This window comes from Oncorhynchus clarkii, chromosome 9 (genome assembly GCF_045791955.1).
Source record: "Oncorhynchus clarkii lewisi isolate Uvic-CL-2024 chromosome 9, UVic_Ocla_1.0, whole genome shotgun sequence".
Taxonomy (NCBI): Eukaryota; Metazoa; Chordata; class Actinopteri; order Salmoniformes; family Salmonidae; genus Oncorhynchus; species Oncorhynchus clarkii.
The window spans coordinates 67,291,307-67,315,960 of NC_092155.1; the positions used below are offsets into that span (position 1 = coordinate 67,291,307).

Here is a 24,654-nt window from a genome sequence, read left to right on the forward strand (position 1 = left end):
ACATTCTGCTGGTGTCTAGGGATACCCAGACGCTGTTTTTCACAGATTCTCCACGACATTACATTCTACCATTCTATGCTTCTGTCTCTTAACAAACATCTACACTCTCAGAAAAAAAGTGTTCCTAAGGGGTTCTTTGGCTGTACCCATAGGAGAACCCTTTTTCTTTCCAGGTAGAATCAGCAGCATACCACCCTGCATACCACTGCTGGCTTGCTTCTGAAGCTAAGCAGGGTTGCTCCTGGTCAGTCTGTGGATCAGGGACCACATGCTGCTGGAAGTGGTGTTGGAGGGCCAGTAGGAGGCACTCTTTCCTATGGTCTAAGAAATATCCCAATTCCCCAGGGCAGTGAACGGGGACACTGCCCTGTGTAGGGTGCTGTCTTTCGGATGGGATGGTAAACAGGTGTTCTGACTCTGTGAAGTCATTAAAGATCCCATGGCACTTATTGTAAGAGTAGGGGTGTTAGCCCTGGTGTCCTGGCTAAATTCCCAATCTGGCCCTCAAACCATCATGGTCACCTAATAATCCCCAGTTTACAATTGGCACATCCATACCCCTCCTCTTCCCTGTAACTATTCCCCAGGTCGTTGCTGTAAATGAGAATGTGTTCTCAGTCAACTTACCTGGTTAAATAATGGATAAATAAAAACATGTAAAAAAACCTCTGTGGAAGGGATCAAGATGAAACCCAAAATGGTTCTACCTGGAACCATAAAGGGTTCTCCTATGGGGACAGCGAAATAACCCTTTTTATGTTCTAGATAGCGTGGTTTTTCTAAGAGTGTATGTTGGAAGACTTCTGCAGGCTGGGGTGTTTTCTGAACCAAATACTGAAAACTAACATCCGTACCCTGCAGCTTTTGGTTGTGATAGTAAGCTCAAATGTAACATTTGAAAGCTGCAGCAATTACTTATATTCAATCTTTTAAAATGAATCTCTGCTATTATTACAATGATTAAATGGTTATTGTGCTTTTAAATGAAATAACCCCAGTAAACATAAGATGTCTAAATATGAGTTAATAATAATTTGTCAACAATAATAATTTATCCTATATACACTCAGCAAAAAAAGAAACGTCCTCTCACTTTCAACTGCGTTTATTTTCAGCAAACTTAACATGTGTAAATATTTGTATGAACATAACAAGATTCAACAAATGAGACATAAACTGAACAAGTTCCACAGACATGTGACTAACAGAAATTGAATAATGTGTCCCTGAACAAAGGGGGGTCAAAATCAAATTAACAGTCTGGTGTGGCCACCAGCTGCATTAAGTACTGCAGTGCATCTCCTCCTCATGGACTGCACCAGATTTGCCAGTTCTTGCTGTGAGATGTTACTCCACACTTCCACCAAGGCATCTGCAAATTCTCAGACATTTCTGGGGGGAATGGCCCTAGCCCTCACCCTCTGATCCAACAGGTCCCAGACGTGCTCAATGGGATTGAGATCCGGGCTCTTCGCTGGCCATGGCAGAACACTGATTCCTGTCTTGCAGGAAATCACGCACAGAATGAGCAGTATGGCTGGTGGCATTGTCGTGCTGGAGGGTCATGTCAGGATGAGCCTGCAGGAAGGGTACCACATGAGAGAGAAGGATGTCTACCCTGTAACGTACAGTGTTGAGATTGTCTGCAATGACAACAAGCTCAGTCCGATGATGCTGTGACACACCTACCCAGACCATGATGGACCCTCCACCTCCAAATCGATCCCGCTCCAGAGTACAGGCCTCGGTGTAACGCTCATTCCTTTAACGATAAACGCAAATCCAACAATCACCCCATGTGAGACAAAACCGCGACTCGTCAGTGATGAGGACCTGCCTTACAACAGGCCTACAAGCCCTCAGTCCTGCCTCTCTCAGCCTATTGCGGACAGTATGAGCACTGATGGAGGGATTGTGCGTTCCTGGTGTAACTCGGGCAGTTGTTGTTGCCATCCTGTAACTGTCCCGCAGGTGTGATGTTTGGATGTACTGATCCTGTGCAGGTGTTGTTACACGTGGTCTGCCACTGTGAGGACGATCAGCTGTCCGTCCTGTCTCCCTGTAGCGCTGTCTTAGGCGTCTCACAGTACGGACATTGCAATTTATTGCCCTGGCCACATCTACAGTCCACATTCCTCCTTGCAGCATGCCTAAGGCACATTCATGCAGATGAGCAGGGACCCTGGGCATCTTTCTTTTGGTGTTTTCAGAGTCAGTAGAAAGGCCTCTTTAGTGTCCTAAGTTTTCATAACTGTGACCTTAATTGCCTACCGTCTGTAAGCTGTTAGAGTCTTAACGACCGTTCCACAGGTGCATGTTGATTAATTGTTTATGGTTCATTGAACAAGCATGGGAAACAGTGTTTAAACCCTTTACAATGAAGATCTGTGAAGTCATTTGGATTTTTACTAATTATCTTTGAAAGACAGTGTCCTGAAAAAGGGACGTTTCTTTTTTTGCTGAGTTTATCTTGATGGTTGATACTTGATATACAGGACATTGAAAGTCTAACTCTATACTACAACAAGCATTCCATTTACACCATGTTCAGTGTTCAGTGCCCTCTACAGGTCTGGAAGGGTTAGATCATTTTAGTTTCTGGTTTTCATTCTAAAATCAACTACTATAAGCTGTCTATCTAAAATCCAACAGAAGGCATGATATCATGTAAGGTCGCGATAGAAGTACCTTTTTGAGTCATGTACTTTTGAAGTTTCATATTGTAGTTTGACTATAGCAACAAGCCAGGTCAATCCCTGTGCACAGAAGTCATCACTGAAGGCATATAAAAGATGTGTGTTGTGAATGATCTGTCCTTTGTATGCCTCTCTGGGTTGAATGTACTGTGCTATCCAAATCCCCCCACTCCATATTTGTAATAATTGCTTATTACTTACAACAGTAGGAATCAGCCTTATATTGTCTGCTTCCCAAATGGCTCCTTATTCCCTACATAGTTCACTACTTTTGACCAGAGCACTATATAGGGAATAGGGTGCCCTTTGGGATATAAATTCTCTCAGAGGGAGATCTAGATAGGATCTTTGTTTGTACTCGGACTTCCCCTCTCCTCAGGCCTTGAAACCACACCAAATCCCTCTCCATGTTTTCTAAGTCCGTGATAATGGATTATGAATGGGCCAAAGTTTGTTAGATCGATATACGTTTTGACAAACCGTCTATGTGTTTTAGACTCATAGGGAGAATCTTAATTGCACACTCCTCGCATCCTCGCTCCTCGTCTCCTTCTCAAAACCCATTGGATGAGAAAGCTAGAGGACCCTCCCCCTGACTATGTCACTCACATTCTTCTTAAGTATCAGTCTTCACACTAGACTGAGGGAGCGAGGGGGAGGGAGTACGGAGAGAGGGCGAGAGAGAGAGGCAGGAAAGAGAGAGGGGAGATTTAAGAGAGATTTAAGCCAGCCTCAAATCTCTGTCCCTCTCTGAGGGGTCACAGACAGTTTCATTGTCTTACTGCTCCAGATGAAAAACATCTTACTACCCCCAGCCTTGTCTGCTTCCCAACTAGCACCCTATTCCCTATGTACCGTATTGCACTACATTTGACCAGGGCCCTAAGATATCCTTATGATAGGAATCCCTGTGACAAGGAACTGGTCAAAAGCAGTGCACTATAGGAAATAGGGTGCCATTTGGGACTCACTTTGGAAACAAAGCTATAATACAACTCTGCTGCTTTGGGGAGAAAACAGAGCTTTTTACTATGCAGCATTGTGAACTGAGCTGACATTCATAGGATCAGAATCCATATGTCACAGATGATTTGATCATGAAGTCAGGTTTCATGTCAGAGTCCAGAGTCCATTTGTTACGTGCAGTTTGGCTATGGCTGGGTCTTTCATTGACTTTGTCTAAAGTCAATGAAATGTGTAACTATTTTATAGCCTAACTCATGGGCTATTCTATGCATATGAATTGCATTGCTTAAAGTTATTGTTCAGTACATTTGCCTAAAATGCTGTATTTATTTTTTTGCATTAATTTCCCCCCCAGCCCATATACTCTACAGTTATTATGAGATGTTGCCATGTTAGACTATTGCAATGCACCTACTAGGAAAACTCTGTGCTACTACTGTTGAGTTTATATGCCATTTCCTTCATTTACCACAAGAGGAGGTTCTCTCCTGAGAAATGCAGTGGACTGGGTTCAATTATGTATATAAACCCTCGATTACTGATGCTATATATTGGCATTTGAGAGTATGCAAAGTCCTCCATAGGAATTGATGGAATTCTATTTTATTTCAATTCAAGGACAACATTATTTAAGTATTTTTTGTTGTTGTAGTGGGTTGTACTACATTTAATTGAAATACTATAGAATTCCATTCATTCCTATGGAGTACTGCTCCTACAGGGGAGTGCCACTGCCAATATGGCCGACCAGTGGCTTCAAAACTTCTCAATGGCACAAACATAGCATCAGCAATCAAGGGTTTACATACATCATTGGTCTGAGTCAGAGAATGTTCTCTGAGCGGGATGTCATAGAAAGTCCAAAAAACTGTTTTGAATATAGCCCATCCTTCCTCTCTGGAACCCTGGCTGGGACACATCTCATGATCTCATCTGTCATCATAGTAACATAGAAGCATACTGGTATGATTCTTGGGAGCTCTACCATGCATACCTATCAATGCTGAAGTTAAAAGTAGCTGTGTGTGCACAAAGCTAGGGAAAAGCTTCCAGTGTTGGAAGACCCAGTGCGGCATTCTTTAAAACGTTTTAAAATATTAAATAAACGTTAAATAAATTCTGTGTTTGTAGGGTAGGCCAATGTGTTATAATATTTCGGACCTGTTCAACTCTAATGACAGACAGATTTGAGGGTGTACACTTGTCAATCAAATTGAAACTGCAGAAAACAACTGTCCTTGTGCCAATATGGTTGGTGTATGGGCGCCAGTTTAATGCGCAGAAAAGCGTCTCCGCGCTTGCGCAAAGGGAGCTTGCCGCGTAGTTTTTCGGTTTTCTGTAAGAATTGAATTGGTGACGTCATCCACTGGTTCCAGAGTGCTGTGTGTGTCGGCGCTTCACACCCACCGCCATCCACTCAACGTGTTGTAACCACCAGTAACAGAGGCGGTGGAGCTCCCAAAGAAAAAGGCGCTTTTATTTTTTATTTTATGGCATGGGTTATTTTCAACACTGCTGCAGTGACGGAAATCCGAGGAGATTGTGAACTAGTGGGACATTTCTAGATGAATGGTGTTCACAATATATTTTCCTTTGAAAAATTGTGTGTGGGCTTATATGGATCACGCATGCTGATACTGTATAAAACATATACATGACTGCATGAGAACAACTCGTAGGCTCACTAGGTTGTAGCAAGCCTTTCAATGTTTCTACATTTGTATCCATTGCCTACTTCTGCCAGTGAAGCTACCTTAGCTATTCTCAGTGCGTGGTTGCAGGGCGCAAAGAGAACGGACAATCGCACCGGACCATTCGGGGTGTTCGGATGAGGTGTTTGAATATATTTTTTGATCTTAGAATTCTAGCCAACGTTATATCCAGTATTTTATATATATTTAAAAAAGCAATGACATCTGGCATTGCAAAGGTGTTGGCAATGAGGTTGTTCTTCGTGGGATTCTTGCTCAGTTTGGAGATCCTATCTCCTACAGCATCTATTGATGGTAAGTGACAGTCTAGTGTGTTGTAGCCTATTGCTTTGTGAAACTGCATGCCCACTCTTTAGCAATATAGGTCTAACATGGAATGTAGTCTATTCACCACATAGCCTACTATTGGCCCAGGACAAATGTCTTCATAACACCTATAGGCTTTAGACTCAACCAGTCTGCTAGTGATCGATATGAACAATAGGGCTGATCACATAGGTGCCATGTTTGTGAGACAGACTTCATAGGATATAGGCTATCTTGCCTGCTCACCTTTTGTCAAATGAGCATTTCATAACCACCTGTCTGTAGCCTGGCATACCTGATTAATTTAGGGTGTTATTGACATAAAACAACTGTCAACTAAACTACAGATGTGTTGAGCTTCATATGGGTTCATTTTTTCTTAAATCAAAGGGGATTCAAAGCCATGCATGGCTACACGGACAGTGTTGTAATGCCATCTACTCAGTTTGATTCCCATTCACAGATGAGATGTAGCCCCACGAATGATTCGAAATACTGTATGCCCTTTGTTCTTGTGCTGTTGTTGACATGCTCGTTCAATGTTGTCTTGTAAGGTTATTCAGCAGGTAGACGATACATATATCACAGCACATCCGTGAAAGGGAAAGGCCTGCGTGTCCCCAGTTCTAGGTAGGCTAGACAGACACGGCAGTACACGTTTCCTTGGATCGATCAGTAGGCTAATACGGACCCGATCAATATGACTATGGCGTATTTATGCGTGTGACTGATTTATGGGTCAGAATCTATATGGCTGTAGGCGAAGGAGTTTTTTTTGCGGTGATCAGGTTACACCTTCGCGGGTTCACTTCAAACCAAATCCTATTGAAATATCCATTTTCATGTTTGTTTTGAGCTGCATGCGATTAGAATGTAAAAACAACTATGTTGCGGTTGGTCAGTTGTAATCTTTATAAATATAGGCTATTGTCGTGACTTGTCCGGACGAGCAGCTAAGTTTAGAATGTCTTGGAAACTATGCATTCATCACAACATCATATACCTACTCACTTGATGACAGTCAGATAGCCTATAGAGAACTGATTTAAATAATCGAGTAATTTTCGAGTAATTGACTATAATGATCAGCTAGCTACATTCTAAAGTGCATTCTTGCAACAGTTATACTATCTCGTGCGACATTATGGCCATGCACTTTCAGAGCGAGAACATTGTAGACAATGATTTGGAACGTCTTGCAACATTGTTGCTATACAGTGTCAAATAGACCAGCATTTGTCATATAGTGTCACTGGCATAGTTCATTTGACTTAAAGGGAATGAATAGGCTGCTCTTGTATTATAGATAACTCATACCACATTGGATATGCATATCTAAAGCCACAACCAGATATTGGACTGAATAGTTTTTCTCATGAACATTTTGTTGTGATAGAGAGATGGACTTTACTTGTTTTGGTGTTTTAAAACCTAATGTCACTCAATAGTGCAGTAGTAAGGCAGCACAACGTGCGTTACAAAATACACTCTTACTAAACAACCCACTATTGCAAAAATACCCCAAATTAATTTTAGTGATGCTCATAAATAATGCTTTGGGTTTCCAAGGCATTGAAGGCATGTTTATAAAGGTCCCTAGCAACCGATTTGAATAATACAGTTGGCCTACATCCACTCATTTAGTTCTTGAAACTAGGGATACTGAGATAGCAGTGGGTTTCCTTCTGTTCACCTTCATAATCCTCCATATAATCCATAATGTAGACTACTCCATAGTAGAAGCTAACAATGATGCTCTGGTATGAACATTAAAGAAAGAGACAATACTTCAGTCAATCAGTGCAGGCTCACAATTTGGGGACTGTTGGGAAACATTGGACAGTACTAAACAGTACAGCAGCTGATCATGTTGCTAGCACTCGCCACTGATGGGGAAATGCACACTTTACCAGCAGCAGTGGTAGAAAAAGTACTCAATTGTCATACTTGAGTAAAAGTAAAGATACCTTAATAGAAAATGACTCAAGTAAAAGTGAAAGTCACCCAGTAAAATACTACTTGAGTAAAAGTCTAAAAGTATTTGGTTTTAAATATACTTAATTATCAAAAGTAAAAGATGAAGTGTAAATCATTTAAAATTCCTTATATTAAGCAAACCAGACTGCACCAGTTGTATGCTTTTTTTATTGCCAGGGGCACAATCCAACACCATAGACAAAGTGTTTGTGTTTAGTGAGTCCGCCAAATCAGATGCAGTAGGGATGACCAGGGATGTTCTCTTGATACGTGTGTGAATTGGACCATTTTCCTGTCAAAATCTAACCCGTACTTTTGGCTGCCATGGAAAATGTATGTACTAAAAAGTACATTATTTTATTTCGGAATGTAGTGAAGTAAAAGTAAAAGTTGCCAAAAATATAAATAGTAAAGTAAAGTACAGATACCCAAAAAACTACTTAAGTAGTACTTTAAAGTATTTTTTTCATAAGTGCTTTACACCACTGACCAGCAGGAATCAATCCGTCTGGAGACCCTTGTGAGTCTCCACATGAGGTTCAGGTAACATTATGTACGGCCAGACCAGTGATGGTGAAATGTTGGGAGACACTGGACAATCACAGGACAGTACAGCATCTGATCTTAGAAATACTAAACAAACATTAGCAGCAGGAATCAATCTCCGTTGATGTTTGGGTAACAGTATGTACGACCAGAGCAATGATGGGAAATGTTGGGGACAGAATCTGATCTCATGTTGCAAGCAGCATGATGATGACCAATGGCACAGTAAGTGAGTGGATGCTATGCTAGAGTCCAGGGCAGAGAGAAGGGAGGGAAGGGGGGGGGGGGGGTGAGTAAGTGAGTGGATGCTATGCTAGAGTCCAGGGCAGAGAGAAGGGAGGGAGGGGGGGGGGGGGGGGTGAGTAAGTGAGTGGATGCTATGCTAGAGTCCAGGGCAGAGAGAAGGGAGGGAGGGAGGGGGGGGGGGGGGGGGTGAGGGAGTAAGTGAGTAAGTAAGTGAGTGGATGCTATGCTAGAGTCCAGAGGAGACAGGAGGAAGGAGATGAGTGTGTGAGTGAGAGAGTTATGCTGCTATGCTACTATGCTAGAGGCCAGGGTCAGGCACTTAAGCTGAAACACAATCCGGATCACCACTGGGCTCGGCTGGCTGGACGCAGCGTGAATTAAGGATTTAGGAAAAAAGGAGATTGAGGAAGCCAAGGTCAGAGGTCAGAGTTTAGGGCTAACCACTGTTCTGGTCTGGAAATGGTTTATTTTTAGTTGTTTTGTTCCAGGACGATCCTGGCTAGCTGGAGATTATTTATCTTTAGTTGTTCTGTTCCAGGACTATCCTGGCTAGCTGGAGATTATTTATCTTTAGTTGTTCTGTTCCAGGACGATCCTGGCTAGCTGGAGATGATTTATCTTTAGTTGTTCTGTTCCAGGACGATCCTGGCTAGCTGGAGATTATTTATCTTTAGTTGTTCTGTTCCAGGACGATCCTGGCTAGCTGGAGATTATTTATCTTTAGTTGTTCTGTTCCAGGACTATCCTGGCTAGCTGGAGATTATTTATCTTTAGTTGTTCTGTTCCAGGACGATCCTGGCTAGCTGGAGATGATTTATCTTTAGTTGTTCTGTTCCAGGACGATCCTGGCTAGCTGGAGATTATTTATCTTTAGTTGTTCTGTTCCAGGACGATCCTGGCTAGCTGGAGATTATTTATCTTTAGTTGTTCTGTTCCAGGACGATCCTGGCTAGCTGGAGATTATTTATCTTTAGTTGTTCTGTTCCAGGACGATCCTGGCTAGCTGGAGATTATTTATCTTTAGTTGTTCTGTTCCAGGACGATCCTGGCTAGCTGGAGATGATTTATCTTTAGTTGTTCTGTTCCAGGACTATCCTGGCTAGCTGGAGATTATTTATCTTTAGTTGTTCTGTTCCAGGACGATCCTGGCTAGCTGGAGATGATTTATCTTTAGTTGTTCTGTTCCAGGACTATCCTGGCTAGCTGGAGATTATTTATCTTTAGTTGTTCTGTTCCAGGACGATCCTGGCTAGCTGGAGATTATTTATCTTTAGTTGTTCTGTTCCAGGACTATCCTGGCTAGCTGGAGATGGTGTATCTATCTTTAGCTGCACAGTCAAACAACTCTGTTTAGATATCAAAGATGCAAATCCAGAAACATTGGACACTTGATGATCACATGTTAATGTTGTAATCGTGGCTAACGGTTTTAGCAAATAGCAATTGTATCATGTTACATTTGATCCCGTATGTTATTAAGGGAGAGGATATACGGTAGCCTATGTGTAGTGTTCTTCTCTGTGGTTTCTAGTTCATTTCACCACCACTAAGAACACATAGCAGTCCTCGTACTGTATGACTCATATCTTACAGAAAAATATACAGATGGGATGCCTCCTACAGATCAACCCATCATGTGTAGGATGTACAGTATTTCTATGTCCCTTTGACATTGAGCAGACTTACTTGACCACAACAAAGGTAAAGGCTCAGCTCAGCCAACTATTGGTCAGCTGTGGAGACTTGGTTCACAAGGTGAAGAGCGAGGGTAAATTCCAGAGAAGTCTGTATACCCAAGCCTTTAAAGGGGCACTTCACCACTTTTTTTTACATTATATTGCTTATCTCCAGCACTATAATAGTGGAGATGCGATTTTCTCTACACTTTTAAAACCTTTGATTGTCTATGTTTTGTAGTAAAAAAGATAAGAAGAAAAGGTCCTAAGGTCCCTATGATCATCCACGGTTATTTTCTTTTGATGTTTTCTGTGGGTCAGGAGGTGAAGAGAGAGGGTGAATTCCAGAGGTGCCTAGACTCTGTTTTCCTGACCCTATAATGGGCCCTGTTTCATGGCCGCTCCTCAGAACATTCATAACCAGCACTGGGAACATCTACCAGGAACATTCTAGAACATTCTGCATCCTCCACACACATTCAACAGGTCATAGATTTTTACATTACTCTCTTTAGACTCTATCTTAGCCTGGATGCCATTTTGTTTCTGCTCTCTTACCCTCTCCTTATGGAATTGTCATGTTTGTCTGGACAATGACAGCAATGGAGTTGGCAAGATCACAAAGACATCTGGGACCAGGTTATCTCTGCCAAGGCTAGCCTATCACTAGCAATGGTCATCAAAATTGTTAAAAGGTTTTTCTAATAAAAATCATTCTAATCAGTTGGACAATTGATGAAGATTATCCAAACGTTTTCAGTTTTTTTAATCCAGATATTGACAGAATTATAGCACATAAAACATTTTACTGGCATGGACTGGAATATGTTCTGGGATTCTACCAATGGTATTGAGGAGTATACCACATCAGTCACTGGCTTCATCAATAAGGGCATCGATGATGTCGCCCCCACAGTGACTGTACGTATATTCCCCAACCAGAAGCCATGTATTACAGGCAACATGCGCACTGTGCTAAAGGGTAGAGCTTCCGCTTTCAAGGAGCAGGACTCTAACCCGGAATCTAATAAGAAATCCTGCTATGCCCTCCGACAAACCATCAATCAGGCAAAGTGTCAATACGGGATTAAGATTGAATCGTACTACACCGGCTCCGACGCTCTTCAGATGTGGCAGGGCTTGCAAAGTATTACAGACTACAAAGGGAAGCACAGCTGCGAGCTGCCCAGTGGCACAAGCCTACCAGACAAAATAACTTCTATGCTCGCTTCGAGGCAAGTAACACTAAAACATGCACGAGAGCATCAGCTGTTCCGGACGACGGTGTGATCACGCTCTCCGTAGCCGACGTGAGTAAGACCTTTAAACAGATCAATATTCACAAGGCTGATTACCAGGACGTGTACTCCGAGCATGCGCTGACCCACTGACAACCTATTCTTGACTGAGTCTGTAATACTAACATGTTTCAAGCAGAACACCATAGTCCCTGTGCCCAATAACACTAAGGTAACCTGCCTAAATGACTACAGACCCATAGCACTCACGTCTGTAGCCATGAAGTGCTTTGAAAGGCTGGTCATGGCTCACATCAACACCATTATCCCAGAAGCCCTAGACCCACTCCAATTTGCATACTGCCCCAACAGATCCTCAGATGATGCAATCTCTATTGCACTCCACACTGCCCTTTCCCACCTTGATAAAAGGAACAACTATGTGAGAATTGTATTCATTGACTACAGCTCAGCGTTCAACGCCATAGTGCCCTCAAAGCTCATCACTAAGCTAAGGATCCTGGGACTTAACACCTCCCTCTGCAACTGGATCCTGGACTTCCTGATGGGCTGCCTCCAGGTGGTAAGGGTAGGTAACAACACATTTGCCATGCTGATCCTCAACACGGGGCCCCTCAGGGGTGCATGCTCAGTCCCTTCCTGTACTCCCTGTTCACCCATGACTGCATGGCCAGGCACGACTCCATCACCGTCATTAAGTTTGCCGATGACACAACAGTGTTCACCGACAACGATGAGACAGCCTATAAGGGAGGAGGTCAGAGACCTGGCCGTGTGGTGCCAGGACAATAACCTCTCCCTAAACGTGATCAAGACTAAGGAGACTACAGGAGAAGGAGGACCAAGCATGCCCCCATTCTCAGCGACGGGGCTGTAGTGGAGCAGGTTCAAACACACCAAGACAGTCGTGAAGAGGGCACGACAACGCGTATTCCCCCTCAGGATACTGAAAAGATTTGGGTCCTCTGATCCTCAAAAAGTTCTACAGCTGCACCATGGAGAGCATCCTGACCTGTTGCATCACTGCCTGGACCGGCAACTGCTCGGCCTCCGACCGCAAGGCACTGCAGAGGGTAGTGCGTACGGCCCAGTACATCACTGGGGCCAAGCTTCCTGCCATCCAGGACCTCTATTCCAGGCGTGGCCAGAGGAAGGCTCTAAAAATTGTCAACGACTCCAACCACCCTAGTCATAAACTGTTCTCTCTGCTACCGCACGGCAAGCGGTACCGGAGCACCAAGTCTAGGTCCAAGAGACTTCTTAACAGCTTCTACCCCCAAGCCATAAGACTCCTGAACAGCTAATCAAATGTCTACCCAGACTGTTTGCATTCCCCCCCCTCTTTTACGCTGCTGCTACTCTCGGTTTATTATCTATGTATGGTCACTTTAACTCTACCTACATGTACATATTACCTCAATTAACTCGACTAACCGGTACCCCCTCACATTGACTCTGTACCGGTACCCCCTTTATATCGCCTCGCTATTGTTATTTTACTGCTGCTCTTCAATTATTTTTTACTTTTATTTTTAGTCGTTTTTACATATCTATTTTGTACTTAAAACTTATATTTTTTTCTTCTTCAAAATTATTTGTTGGTTAAGGACTTGTAAGTAAGCATTTCACTGTAAGGTCTATGTGACAAAATTAAATTTTATTTTATTTTGATAAATAATGAATGGATTTAGGGATTTTTTGGGGAAATCAGGTATTCAATTTATCGTAAATAAAAGTGTACATATACAGTGGGGCAAAAAAGTATTTAGTCGGCCACCAATTGTGCAAGTTCTCCCATTTTAAAAGATGAGAGAGGCCTGTCATTTTCATCATAGGTACACTTCAACTATGACAGACAAAATGAGAAAAAAAATCCAGAAAATCACATTGTAAGATTTTTTAGGAATTTATTTGCAAATTATGGTGGGGAATTCAGGTATTAAATTTATTGTAAATAAAAGTGTATATATACATTGGTTTTTCACAAATGCGCTTGTTAAATCATCACCAGTTTGTGGAAATCGCCTGTGATTCAATGAGAAATTAACAGGCACCGCATCGATTATATGCAATGCAGGACACGCTAGATAAACTAGTAATATCATCAACCATGTGTAGTTAACTAGTGATTATGTTAAGATTGATTGTTTTTTAAGGCTAGCTAGCAACTTACCTTGGCTTCTTGCTGCCTTCGCGTAACAGGTAGTCAGCCTGCCACGCAGGCTCCTCGTGGGGTGCAATGTAAGGCAGGTGGTTAGAGCAATGGACTAGTAACCGGAAGGTTGCAAAAACGAATTCCCGAACTGACAAGGTCAAAATCTGTTGTTCTGCCCCTGAACAAGGCAGTTAACCCACCTAGGCCGTCATTGAAAATAAGAATGTGTTCTTAACTGACTTGCCTAGTTAAATAAAGGTGTAAAAAAAAAAAAATTATCTGCAAATCGGTGTCCAAAAATACCGATTACTGATTGTTATGAAAACTTGATATCGGCCCTAATTAATCGGCCATTCTGATTAATCGGTCGACCTCTACACGTAATATCTAACAAATTCCACAGCAAAACCTAATACACACAAGCTAGTAAAGGAATGGGATAAGAATATATAAGTATAAAATATATGGATCAGTAGTGACAGAGCGGCTAATATGCAATAGATAGGAAGAATAGATAGTGAAGGATACATTATATACATATGAGATGAGTATTGTGAGATATGTAAACATTATTAAAGTGACTAGTGTTCCATTTATTAAAGTGGCATTATTAAAGTGACTGGTGTTCCATTTATTAAAGTGTACAATGATACCAAGTCTGTAGTTAGGCAGCCGCTTCTCACTGCTAGTGGTGGCTGTTTAACAATCTGATGGCATTGAGATAGAAGCTCTTTTTCAATCTCTCTGTCCCAGCTCTAATGCACCTGCACTGACCTCGCCTTCTGAATGGAAGTGGGGTGAACAGGCAGTGGCTCGGGTGGTTATTGTCCTTGATTATATTTTCTGCCTTCCTGTGACATCGGGTGTTGTAGGTGTCCTGGAGGGTCGGTAGGTTGCCTCCGGTGATGCGTTGTGCAGACCGGACCACCCTCTGGAGAGACCTGTGGTTGTGGGCGGAGCAGTTGCTGTACCAGGCGGTGATACAGCACAACAGGATGCTCTCAATTGTGCACCTCTAAAAGTTAGTGAGGGTTTTTGGTGACAAGCCACATTTTTTCAGCCTCGCTGTTGCGCCTTCTTCACCACACTGTCTGTGTGCGTGGACAATTTCAGTTTGTCGGTGATATGTACACCGAGGAACTTAAAAGTTTCCACCTTCTCCACTGCTGTCCTGTCGATGTGGATAGGGGGGTGCTCCCTTTGCTGTTTCCTGAAGTCCATGATCATCTCTTTTGTTTTGCTGACATTGAGTGAGAGGTTATTTTCCTGACACCACATTCCGACCTGTAGGCTGTCTCGTCGTTGTTGGTAATCAAGTCTACCACTGTAGTGTCGTCTGCAAACTTGATGATTGAGTTGGAGGCGTGCATGGCCACGCAATCGTAGGTGAACAGGGAGTACAGGAGAGGGCTGTGATATGATCCTTGACTAGTCTCTAAAAGTACTTCATGATGACAGAAGTGAGTGCTACGCGGAGATAGTCATTCAGTTCAGTTACCTTAGCTTTCTTGGGAACAGGAACAATGGTGGCCATCTCGAATCATGTGGGGACAACAGACTGGGATAGGGATTGATTGAATATGTCCGTAAACACACCAGTCAATTGGTCTGTGGCTAGGGATGCCGTTTGGGCCGGCAGCCTTGGGAGGCTTAACACATTTAAATGTTTTACTCACGTTGGCCACAGAGAAGAAGAGCCCACAGTCTTTGGTAGCGGGCCGCGTCGGTGGCACTGTATTGTCCTCAATGCACGGAAAGAAATTGTTTCATTTGTCTGGAAGCAAGACGTTGATGTCCGTGACGGAGCTGGTTTTCTTTTTGTAATCCGTGATTGTCTGTAGACCTTGCCACATACGTCTTTGAGCCATTGAATTGCGATATAATTTTGTAATGATATCAAGTATTTACAAAATATTTTGTGTTAAAAGAAAGACAATGATATGTGCCACATTTGCATTAATACACCCATCAAACTAAAGTTATCTTTCTTCTCTTTCTTGTGATGCGTTAAATTCCAGATGACGCTTTAGCAGTCTTATAGATGCCGCGGAAAGACAATGTATTCCACTGAGCACATTTCCGCCATTAAACGGGTGTTTGACAGGTCATTACTAACATTTCCTTGTTTGTAACGTTAAAGGGAAAAACCAGAAGACACAAGCAAGATTATGAAAGAGTCACAAGTGTAAAATGAAAGCAATCAATCCAGCGAGATTTAAGTGACAAGTCGATTTTGCACCCATCAAACACAGGAAATAGATGTCTGAAAGAAAACAGATCCTCAGGTGGGAGGGACATGTGCACTGATACAGTCACATAGGAATGGCCATTGATTGTGATGCTGCCTGGCCTGCAGCAGCTGCCAACTGAAGCATTTAGTTAGTCAGCTTTTACACTCTCTCAGGTGGCACACCAAGTTCTCTGCGATAATTTTCTCTGTAGTGAGATTTGAGAAAAAGTGATGCATTATTCCAATTTAAGTACCGTATGTGAAGTGTAGGGAAGTGGAGCTGTGCCCTTTGGAACTAACATGCAAACAGGTCTCCATGTTTTCACAAAGTAGCAGTCTTTGAATAGCTTGTAATAAAGAGCTTATGGCGGTGGGTGTTAACTAATACTTCCTTTCAGGAGACAATGCAGCTTGAACATTAACAGAACTGTTAGTGAAATAATAATGTGGAGACAGCCTTGACAATAACTTTATAAAATCCTTTCCTCTATAGCATTGTAGATTCAGCCTGAGCTTAGACTGGAGGCTAGAGGCAGGGTGTTTCCCAAGTGGCACTGCCATAATGCACTACTATCTCCCCGTACGAAAGCTTGAGGCTCACAGATGAGTGTTTGTTGATGGTGAGTAGAAGGGGTGTGTTCTAATTGGTGTTTTCTGGTAGCAGCCACACAACTGTTTACTCTATTTAGCTCCTATAAGACCTGGAAGGGAGCAGATCGGTTTATTGAACAGAATGGGGGTAACATCTGTGTGGGTGTTGATGTGGAAGGGAAGGATAGAAGATGTCTTGGATATCTCTTTAGGTTATAGAAACTAGGCTTTGTCTCTCTTTTTCTTTCTGCCTCACTGTTTTGGTTGTCAGTTGTGGTATGCTTCATCATTGCCTAAACCACAAATAGCAACATTCTCAGGCAGTTCTTTTTAAATTGACGCATACTTGATTTGAGTTCCCAGAAAAAAACGCTAGAGCTAGACATGTAAACAAGTATACAACCCAATGCTTCCTAATTCAGATAAATGAAATGCTTATCTGTCTTTTCCATGCATTTTACACAAGGAGTAATTAAGCATAACTGGTCGTAACGTTTGCCTGACATTCGACACAAACGTGTGAATCCTGGCTTTGTGACTGAACATTGTCTTGTAGTTTTACTATCTCTGATGGAGAACTTTGCACCTAGTGCAGGAGCTGGTTCTGGAGCTGGCCCGGGGGGTTCGGTGAGGCAGACAGGCCGCTGGACCACGTTGATCTCTGGTGACGTTACTCTGAGCACTCTTCCAGTCTTCCAGTTTTGCAGTCTTAGTTCCACCTCCAGAAACACCTAGGCTGTTCCAAGGCTGGGTGTGTGTGTGTGTTTGCGCTCAATTGGAGAATCAATTTAACAGGAGGCCCCAAGTTCCTCCACTCTGCTGCCTGCTTTCACACTTGGCCAGATGAGGAGAGAGGTAGCTGATGTGACTGCTGCCATGTTTCAAACCTGTCTGCTTTTGTTAGTCACAGCTGTTGAACTCAGATTCATGATGTGTCCGAAATGGCCCCCCTTCCCCTATCTAATGCACTAAAAGAAGTCCAGTTGTATTGCTTCTTTAATCAGCGCAACAGTTTTCAGCTGTGGTAACATAATTGCAAAAGGGTTTTCTAATGATCAATTAGCCTTTTAAAATGATAAACTTGGATTAGCTAACACAACATGCCATTGGAACACAGGAGTGATGGTTGCTGATAACAGGCCTCTGTACGCCTATGTAGATATTCCATAAAAAATCAGCCGTTACGAACTGCAATAGTCATTTACAACATTAACCATGTCTACACTGTATTTCTGATCAATTTGATGTTATTTTAATGGACAAAAAATGCGCTTTTCTTTCAAAAACAAGGACATTTCTAAGTGACCCCAAACTTTTGAACGGTAGTGTATTTCTAAAACATTTGCTATATAATTCCTCCCACAGTCTTTGTTTGCTGATTTGATTTCAGAAGCCATGCAGCGAGGCTTTTGTTTATGGCTTTTGTAGAGCTGCAATGAATGAATGCCTCAGTTCCATTTATGTGGTCTAGAGTTGGTTCATTTTGTGGCTCCCATGTTCTGTTTTCATAACAGCTGAACCTTGGTTGGCTTTCCCCATGTGGAAGGCAGTGTAGTGAAGTGTATGTAGCCTGCTGTGTTGTGTTACGTATGCAGGGGCTGCTGGACAGAGTGAGTTGACAGCAACTCATAATCATTATAGGCTCCTCTCTGTATGTCTATCAATTTCCTTATCTCTTTCTATTTCTCTCCCTGTCCCTCCCTCTCTCTCCCCCCAGCTGTTGTTTGTATGCATGTTCAACTACTTTGAAAAATGCCTGCTGTTTGGCATTAGAATGAGCTTGAATGACCCATGGATATTGTCTGGGGGCAGTAAACTGGTTAATTCTGCTAGCTAGATAGCTGCAGTCAGGTACTGCATGGCCAGAGGTTTCTCAGCTTCTTTAGCACAAAGCTAAGGGGCCGTTCCTGTTGGATGGGCACTGCACAGAGCCTCCATTGAATAAGTTGGGACCGAGGGTTGGGTAGTGTGTGTGCGTGTGCGTGCGTGCGTGCTTGTGTGTCTGCTTGTCACAGAGTGTGGATATAAGTCTTAGTATGTACGGTGTGTTGCAGTGAGTGTCTTTGAGTTTAATTTTCCCTAAATATTTTCACCCTTCTTGGTAACACTTTACATTAAGTTGCTCTTATACCTGTGTAGTAACACTATTATTAACCACATGATTATATAGTTAGTGTATAGTAGAAGAACAACTAAACGTGTTACATGACATCCGATTGAACAAGAAAAACATAAAGCATTGGACAAGTGTTCTGACAAAACACTTCCTGTTGTAGAACTTCTTCCTTACATCTTGTTTTTGCTCTCACAGTCAGTGCTACTAAATACTACCCAGGGATAACATCTAGCTTCTCTGCCCTCTTTCTCTCCTTCTCTCGGTTCTCTCTCCTGCTCCTTGTTTGGTTTTGATTGTTACTTTCAAAGCGAAGGATTCTTGTTTTGAAATATTTCTGCTTAACTGAGCAACAGATAAATGACTTCAAACTGGACAACAGAGGTCTAATTACATACCAGTGGTTGGTTTAGTCTGTGTTTGGAACTCTGTAGAACTGCATGGAACTCTGTGGAAGTTCAAAATTCCATATAATGGAGAAAGCGGGAAGGAGAGAAGTGATATGTGGGAAACTGCTGTCTTTCTCTCCCGCAGAGCCCTCCACCTCTCTGTCACCCCTACACACACACACATACACACACACACACACACACACACACACACACACACACACACACACACACACACACACACACACACCATACACACACACACACACACACCATACACACACACACACACACACACCATACACACACACACACACACACACCATACACACACACCATACACACACACACACACACACACACACACACACACACACACACACACACACCATACACACACACACACACCATACACACACACACACACACACACACACACACACACACACACACACACACACACACACACACACACACACACATACACACACACACACACACACACACACACACACACACACACACACACACACACACACACACACACACACACACACACCATATACACACACACACACACACCACACACCACACACACCACACACCACACACCACACACCACACACACACACACACTCCAAGAACGCAGAGTACTCTGACTCCGTTCATTTCAGATTCCCATTTGGACTCTTATCTTGTAATACTGTGTAATAGAATCCAATCACTATCGCCAGGCCCAGGAAACGACCCACTGGGAAATAGGAATGTTAACATGCTGCTGTTCCACTTTGGTGAGCTCAGTGATAGAACATGTGGAAGTGTTTCTAGCATTTTAGTGTGCTCACTTAGTAAACATTTGCGCTGTCTCTCTTAAGGCTGTGTTCTAGTTAGGGGACAATTGCAACCTTTCCTTGGCATGATGGAACACTTTTGACTGATTTTGATTAATTGAAATCAATTAACTCGGTCGTAATCTATGGATTTCACTTGACTGGGCCATGGTGCAGCCATGGGTGGGCCTGGTGGGCCTGGGAGGGCATATGTCCACCCACTTGGGAGCCAGGCCCAGCCAATCAGAATGAGTTTTCTTCCCACAAAAGGGCTTTATTACAGACAGAAACACTCCTCAGTTTCATCAGCTGTCCTGGAGGCTGGTCTGCAGGTGAAGAAGCTGGATGTGGAGGTCCTGGGCTGGCGTGGTTACACGTGGTCTGAGGTTGTGAGGACTTACTGCCAAATTCTCAAAAACCATGTTGGAGGCAGCTTATGGTAGAGAAATTAACATTCAATTCACTGGCAACAGCTCTAGTGGACATTCATGCAGTCAGCATGCCAATTAATCGCTCCCACAAAACTTGAGACATCTGTGGCATTGTGTTATGTAACAAAACTGCACATTTCAGTGGCCTTTTATTTTACCCAGCACAAGGTGCACCTATGTAATGATCATGCTGTTTAATCAGCTTCTCGATATGCTACACCTGTCATGTAGATGGATTATCTTGTCAAAAGAGAAATGTTCACTAACAGAGATGTAAACACATTTCTGCACAAAATTTGAGAGAAATAAGCATTTTGTACATACAGAACATTTCTGGGATCTTTTATTTCAGCTCATGAAACATGGGACCAGCACTGTACATGTTGCGGTTATACTTTTGTTCAGTATATGCACCTTATTTACATAAGTATTCAGACCCTTTGCTATGAGACTCGAAATTGAGCTCAGGTGCATCCTGTTTCCATTGATCGTCCTTGAGATGTTTCTACAACTTGATTGGAGTCCACCTGTGGTAAATTCAATTGATTGGGCATGATTTGGAAAGGCGCACACCTGTCTATATAAGGTCCCGCAGTTGACAGTGCATGTCAGAGCAAAAACCAAGCCATGAGGTCGAAGCAATTGACTGTAGACTTCTGAGACAGGATTGTGTCGATGCGCAGATCTGGGGAAGGGTACCAAAAACTGTCTACAGCATTGAAGGTCCCCAAGAACATGGTTTCCTCCATCGTTCTTAAATGGAAGAAAGATTGCAAACCAGAAGACCACGTCTATCAGCACCATCTTGTTCTGCCTCAGAGAGATACATAAGTAGTTCTATAGTGCATAGCAGAAATCATTCATTTATGGGCTGCCATACAGATATTTGATCTACTGCACAGTGGAAGTTCTACCCTCCACTTATAATAAACATGTTAGCCCCTTAGCAAACCCCTAACCACCGTTATTCTGACAAATTCCAAAATCTCCATGCTCCTCTTCTTTTGAAGCGTGTATCTTCTCTGAGGCAGAGAGAGAGGCAGAGAGAGAGAGAGTGGAACACAATTAGACCCAACCAAATAATGAGAAAACAAAATTATAATTTCTTGACACATTGGAAAGAATTAACAAAAAAACAGAGCAACCTAGAATGCTATTTGGCCCTAAACAGAGAGAACACAGCGTCAGAATACCTGACCACTGTGACTGACCCAAACTTAAGGAAAGCTTTAACTATGTACAGACTCAGAACTTTTGTGAGTGTAATGTTTACTGTTACTTTAGATTTTTTATTTAACTTTTGTTTATTATATAGTTCACTTGCTTTGGCAATGTTAACATATGTTTCCCTTGCCAATAAAGCTCTTAAATTGAAGAGAGAGAGAGGCAGAGAGAGATGAGAGAGAAAGAGCCCTACACTTGAAATCAATGAACAGGTTCTGGAATGTGCTGTGAGGGTATGGTTTTGATTTATAAAGAGAGAGAGAGAGAGTGGGGATGGCGGGTTGGCCATATTGAGGGAGACAGATAGGGAGGGATGGAGGGAGACAGATAAGGAGGGAGAAAGATAGGGAGGGATAGAGGGAGACAGATAGGAGGGATAGAGGTGTGGGGGGATGGAGGGAGACAGATGGGGAGGGATAGAGGGGTAGAGTGATGGAGGGAGGGAGACAGATAGGGAGGGATAGAGGGGTGGAGGGAGACAGATAGGAAGGGATAGAGGGGTGGAGGGAGACAGATAGGGAGGGATAGAGGGATGGAGGGAGACAGATAGGGGGGGATGGAGGGATAGAGGGATGGAGGGAGACAGATAGGGAGGGATAGAGTGTTTGGGGATGGAGGGAGATAGATAGGGAGGGATAGAGGGTTGGGAGGATGGAGGGAGATAGATAGGGAGGGATAGAGGGTTGGGGGGATGGAGGGATGGAGGGAGACAGATAGGGTGGGATAGAGGGTTGGGGGGATGGAAGGAGACAGATAGGGAGGGATGGAGGGATGGAGGGAGATAGTTAGGGAGGGATGGAGGGAGATAGATAGGGAGGGATAGAGGGTTGGGGGATGGAGGGAGACAGATAGGGAGGGATGGAGGTAGATAGATAGGGAAGGAGTGAAAGTGTGTTCATGTGTGAGTAGGAAAGTGGGTCAGTAATGGGGTGTCCCTGCTGGGCTTGGTGTCTGGAGACCTCTGTCATTTGGCTGCCTACTCTGCTGGTTAAACAGTGGATGACATACTGTACCGACCTGCCACACTACTAGTCTATACTCTGCTGTGGTCTCTTTCTGCTATGCTGTCTCGAGGTCGTTTATGCTCTCTCTTTCTCTCTCTATATCAGTAGTCTTGTTCTCTCGCTCCTTATCCCCCCCCCCCCCCACACACACACACACACACACAGTGATGTGATCGATGAAGCTGACTGTGGTTTTGTCTCATCCTGCCCTCTGCCACCTCATTGACATTCACCAGCAGAGTGTGAAGAGCAGAGCTCTTATCTGTGATGAATTGATAATTACCTCAGATGTGCCTTATGGTTATTTGTAAATACAGCACTGACAAACCATAACATACATTAATAGTAAGGCCACATGAACATAACATTGTATCTTGCAGTCCTACTCATAAAGTATCTCTGAGTTGGATGCTGATGTAGGATCAGTTTAGCCTTTTAGATTATAATGAATAAGATTATATGGACAGCATGGAGTTGATCCTAGATCAGCACTCTTACAGGACAGAGCACTTCCTCCTGACTGTCTAGTCACACAGATACTGGCATACAGTAGACTCCTGTAACCTACTCAGACAGATATGTGAAAAGCCTTCCACTGCTCAGGTATTTAATGGACAAATATTATGGCAAGTATTACAGTGGGCCAGGCTGACTGAGAGTATTCTTCAGCTTCTAGTGTGTACTGAGAGGGGGTGGTTGAGAGAGAGGGAGAGGAGAGAGTTGAGGGGCAAAGAGGATGAGAGGGAGAGGGGGGAGATTTGAGGGAGGGAGAGGGGAAGAGTTGAGGGAGTGTTGACAGAGATAGAGGGGGAGAGTTGGAGAGTTGAGGGAGAGAGAGAGAGTTGATGGAGAGCAGGAGAGTTGGGGGAGAGAGGGATAGGTGGAGAGGAGAGGGAGGGAGAGAGGCTGTGCTTTTATATTTGAGGCTTCTCTACAGTACTACTCTCTTTCTCTCTGTCTCTCTCTCTGTGGTCACCAGAACATTCTGCAACTTCATCAAAGGTTGACATGAATAGCCTTTCTGATGTCACTGAAGGAAAATCCCCACATAATAGATTTGAATAGTGGTTTAAAAAAGGCTTCAGTGCTGTTATCAGTAGAGCTGGGACGATACCAGCATCACAATATGTTTTCCACAGCAAAAATGTAAACACGAAGCAGACTTACTCTTTGGTCCTTTAAAAGCCTGCTGTATGTAACATATTGTGTGCTGTAGCTTGGAAAATACATTAATGTGACTCTGGATGACAACATAATGATATCTGTTTCCAACATTAAGGATCTTTTCCTAAAGAAGTTAAATCTGCTTCATGTTTTGTTTCCTTGCAACGATACTTATGTGTATTGCAATACTGGTATCATCCGGGCCCTAGTTATCATTAGAATGGGGCTGTTGGACGTTGAATGGGGCTGTTGGACGTTGAATGGGGGTGTTGGACGTTGACTGGGGCTGTTGGATGTTGAATGGGGCTGTTGGACGTTGAATGGGGCTGTTGGGCGTTGAATGGGGCTGTTGGGTGTTGAATGGGGCTGTTGGACGTTGAATGGGGCTGTTGGATGTTGAATGGGGCTGTTGGATGTTGAATGGGGCTGTTGGATGTTGAATGGGGCTGTTGGACGTTGAATGGGGCTGTTGGATGTTGAATGGGGCTGTTGGGTGTTGAATGGGGCTGTTGGGCGTTGAATGGGGCTGTTGGGTGTTGAATGGGGCTGTTGGACGTTGAATGGGGCTGTTGGATGTTGAATGGGGCTGTTGGACGTTGAATGGGGCTGTTGGATGTTGAATGGGGCTGTTGGATGTTGAATGGGGCTGTTGGATGTTGAATGGGGCTGTTGGATGTTGAATGGGGGGGCTGTTGGATGTTGAATGGGGGTGTTGGACGTTGAATGGGGCTGTTGGACGTTGAATGGGGCTGTTGGATGTTGAATGGGGCTGTTGGATGTTGAATGGGGCTGTTGGATGTTGAATGGGGCTGTTGGACGTTGAATGGGGCTGTTGGATGTTGAATGGGGCTTTTGGATGTTGAATGGGGCTGTTGGATGTTGAATGGGGCTGTTGGATGTTGAATGGGGCTGTTGGATGTTGAATGGGGCTGTTGGACGTTGAATGGGGCTGTTGGATGTTGAATGGGGCTGTTGGATGTTGAATGGGGCTGTTGGATGTTGAATGGGGCTGTTGGATGTTGAATGGGGCTGTTGGGTGTTGAATGGGGCTGTTGGACGTTGAATGGGGCTGTTGGACGTTGAATGGGGCTGTTGGGTGTTGAATGGGGCTGTTGGGTCATACAGCTCAGGAGAAGTTC

At 43.5% G+C, this 24,654-nt stretch overlaps 1 protein-coding gene across 1 annotated transcript in view; it reads left to right on the forward strand.

Moving 5' to 3' along the window:
• The first annotated feature begins 5,287 nt into the window (after positions 1–5,287).
• The window catches only part of LOC139416822 (low-density lipoprotein receptor-related protein 1-like), a 217,526-nt gene continuing 198,159 nt past the window's right edge, over positions 5,288–24,654 (forward strand). The window contains exon 1 of the mRNA XM_071165909.1: positions 5,288–5,668. Within this exon, the coding sequence (XP_071022010.1) occupies positions 5,491–5,668 (178 nt within the window). The 5' untranslated portion in view covers positions 5,288–5,490. The remainder of the gene's footprint in view (positions 5,669–24,654) is intronic.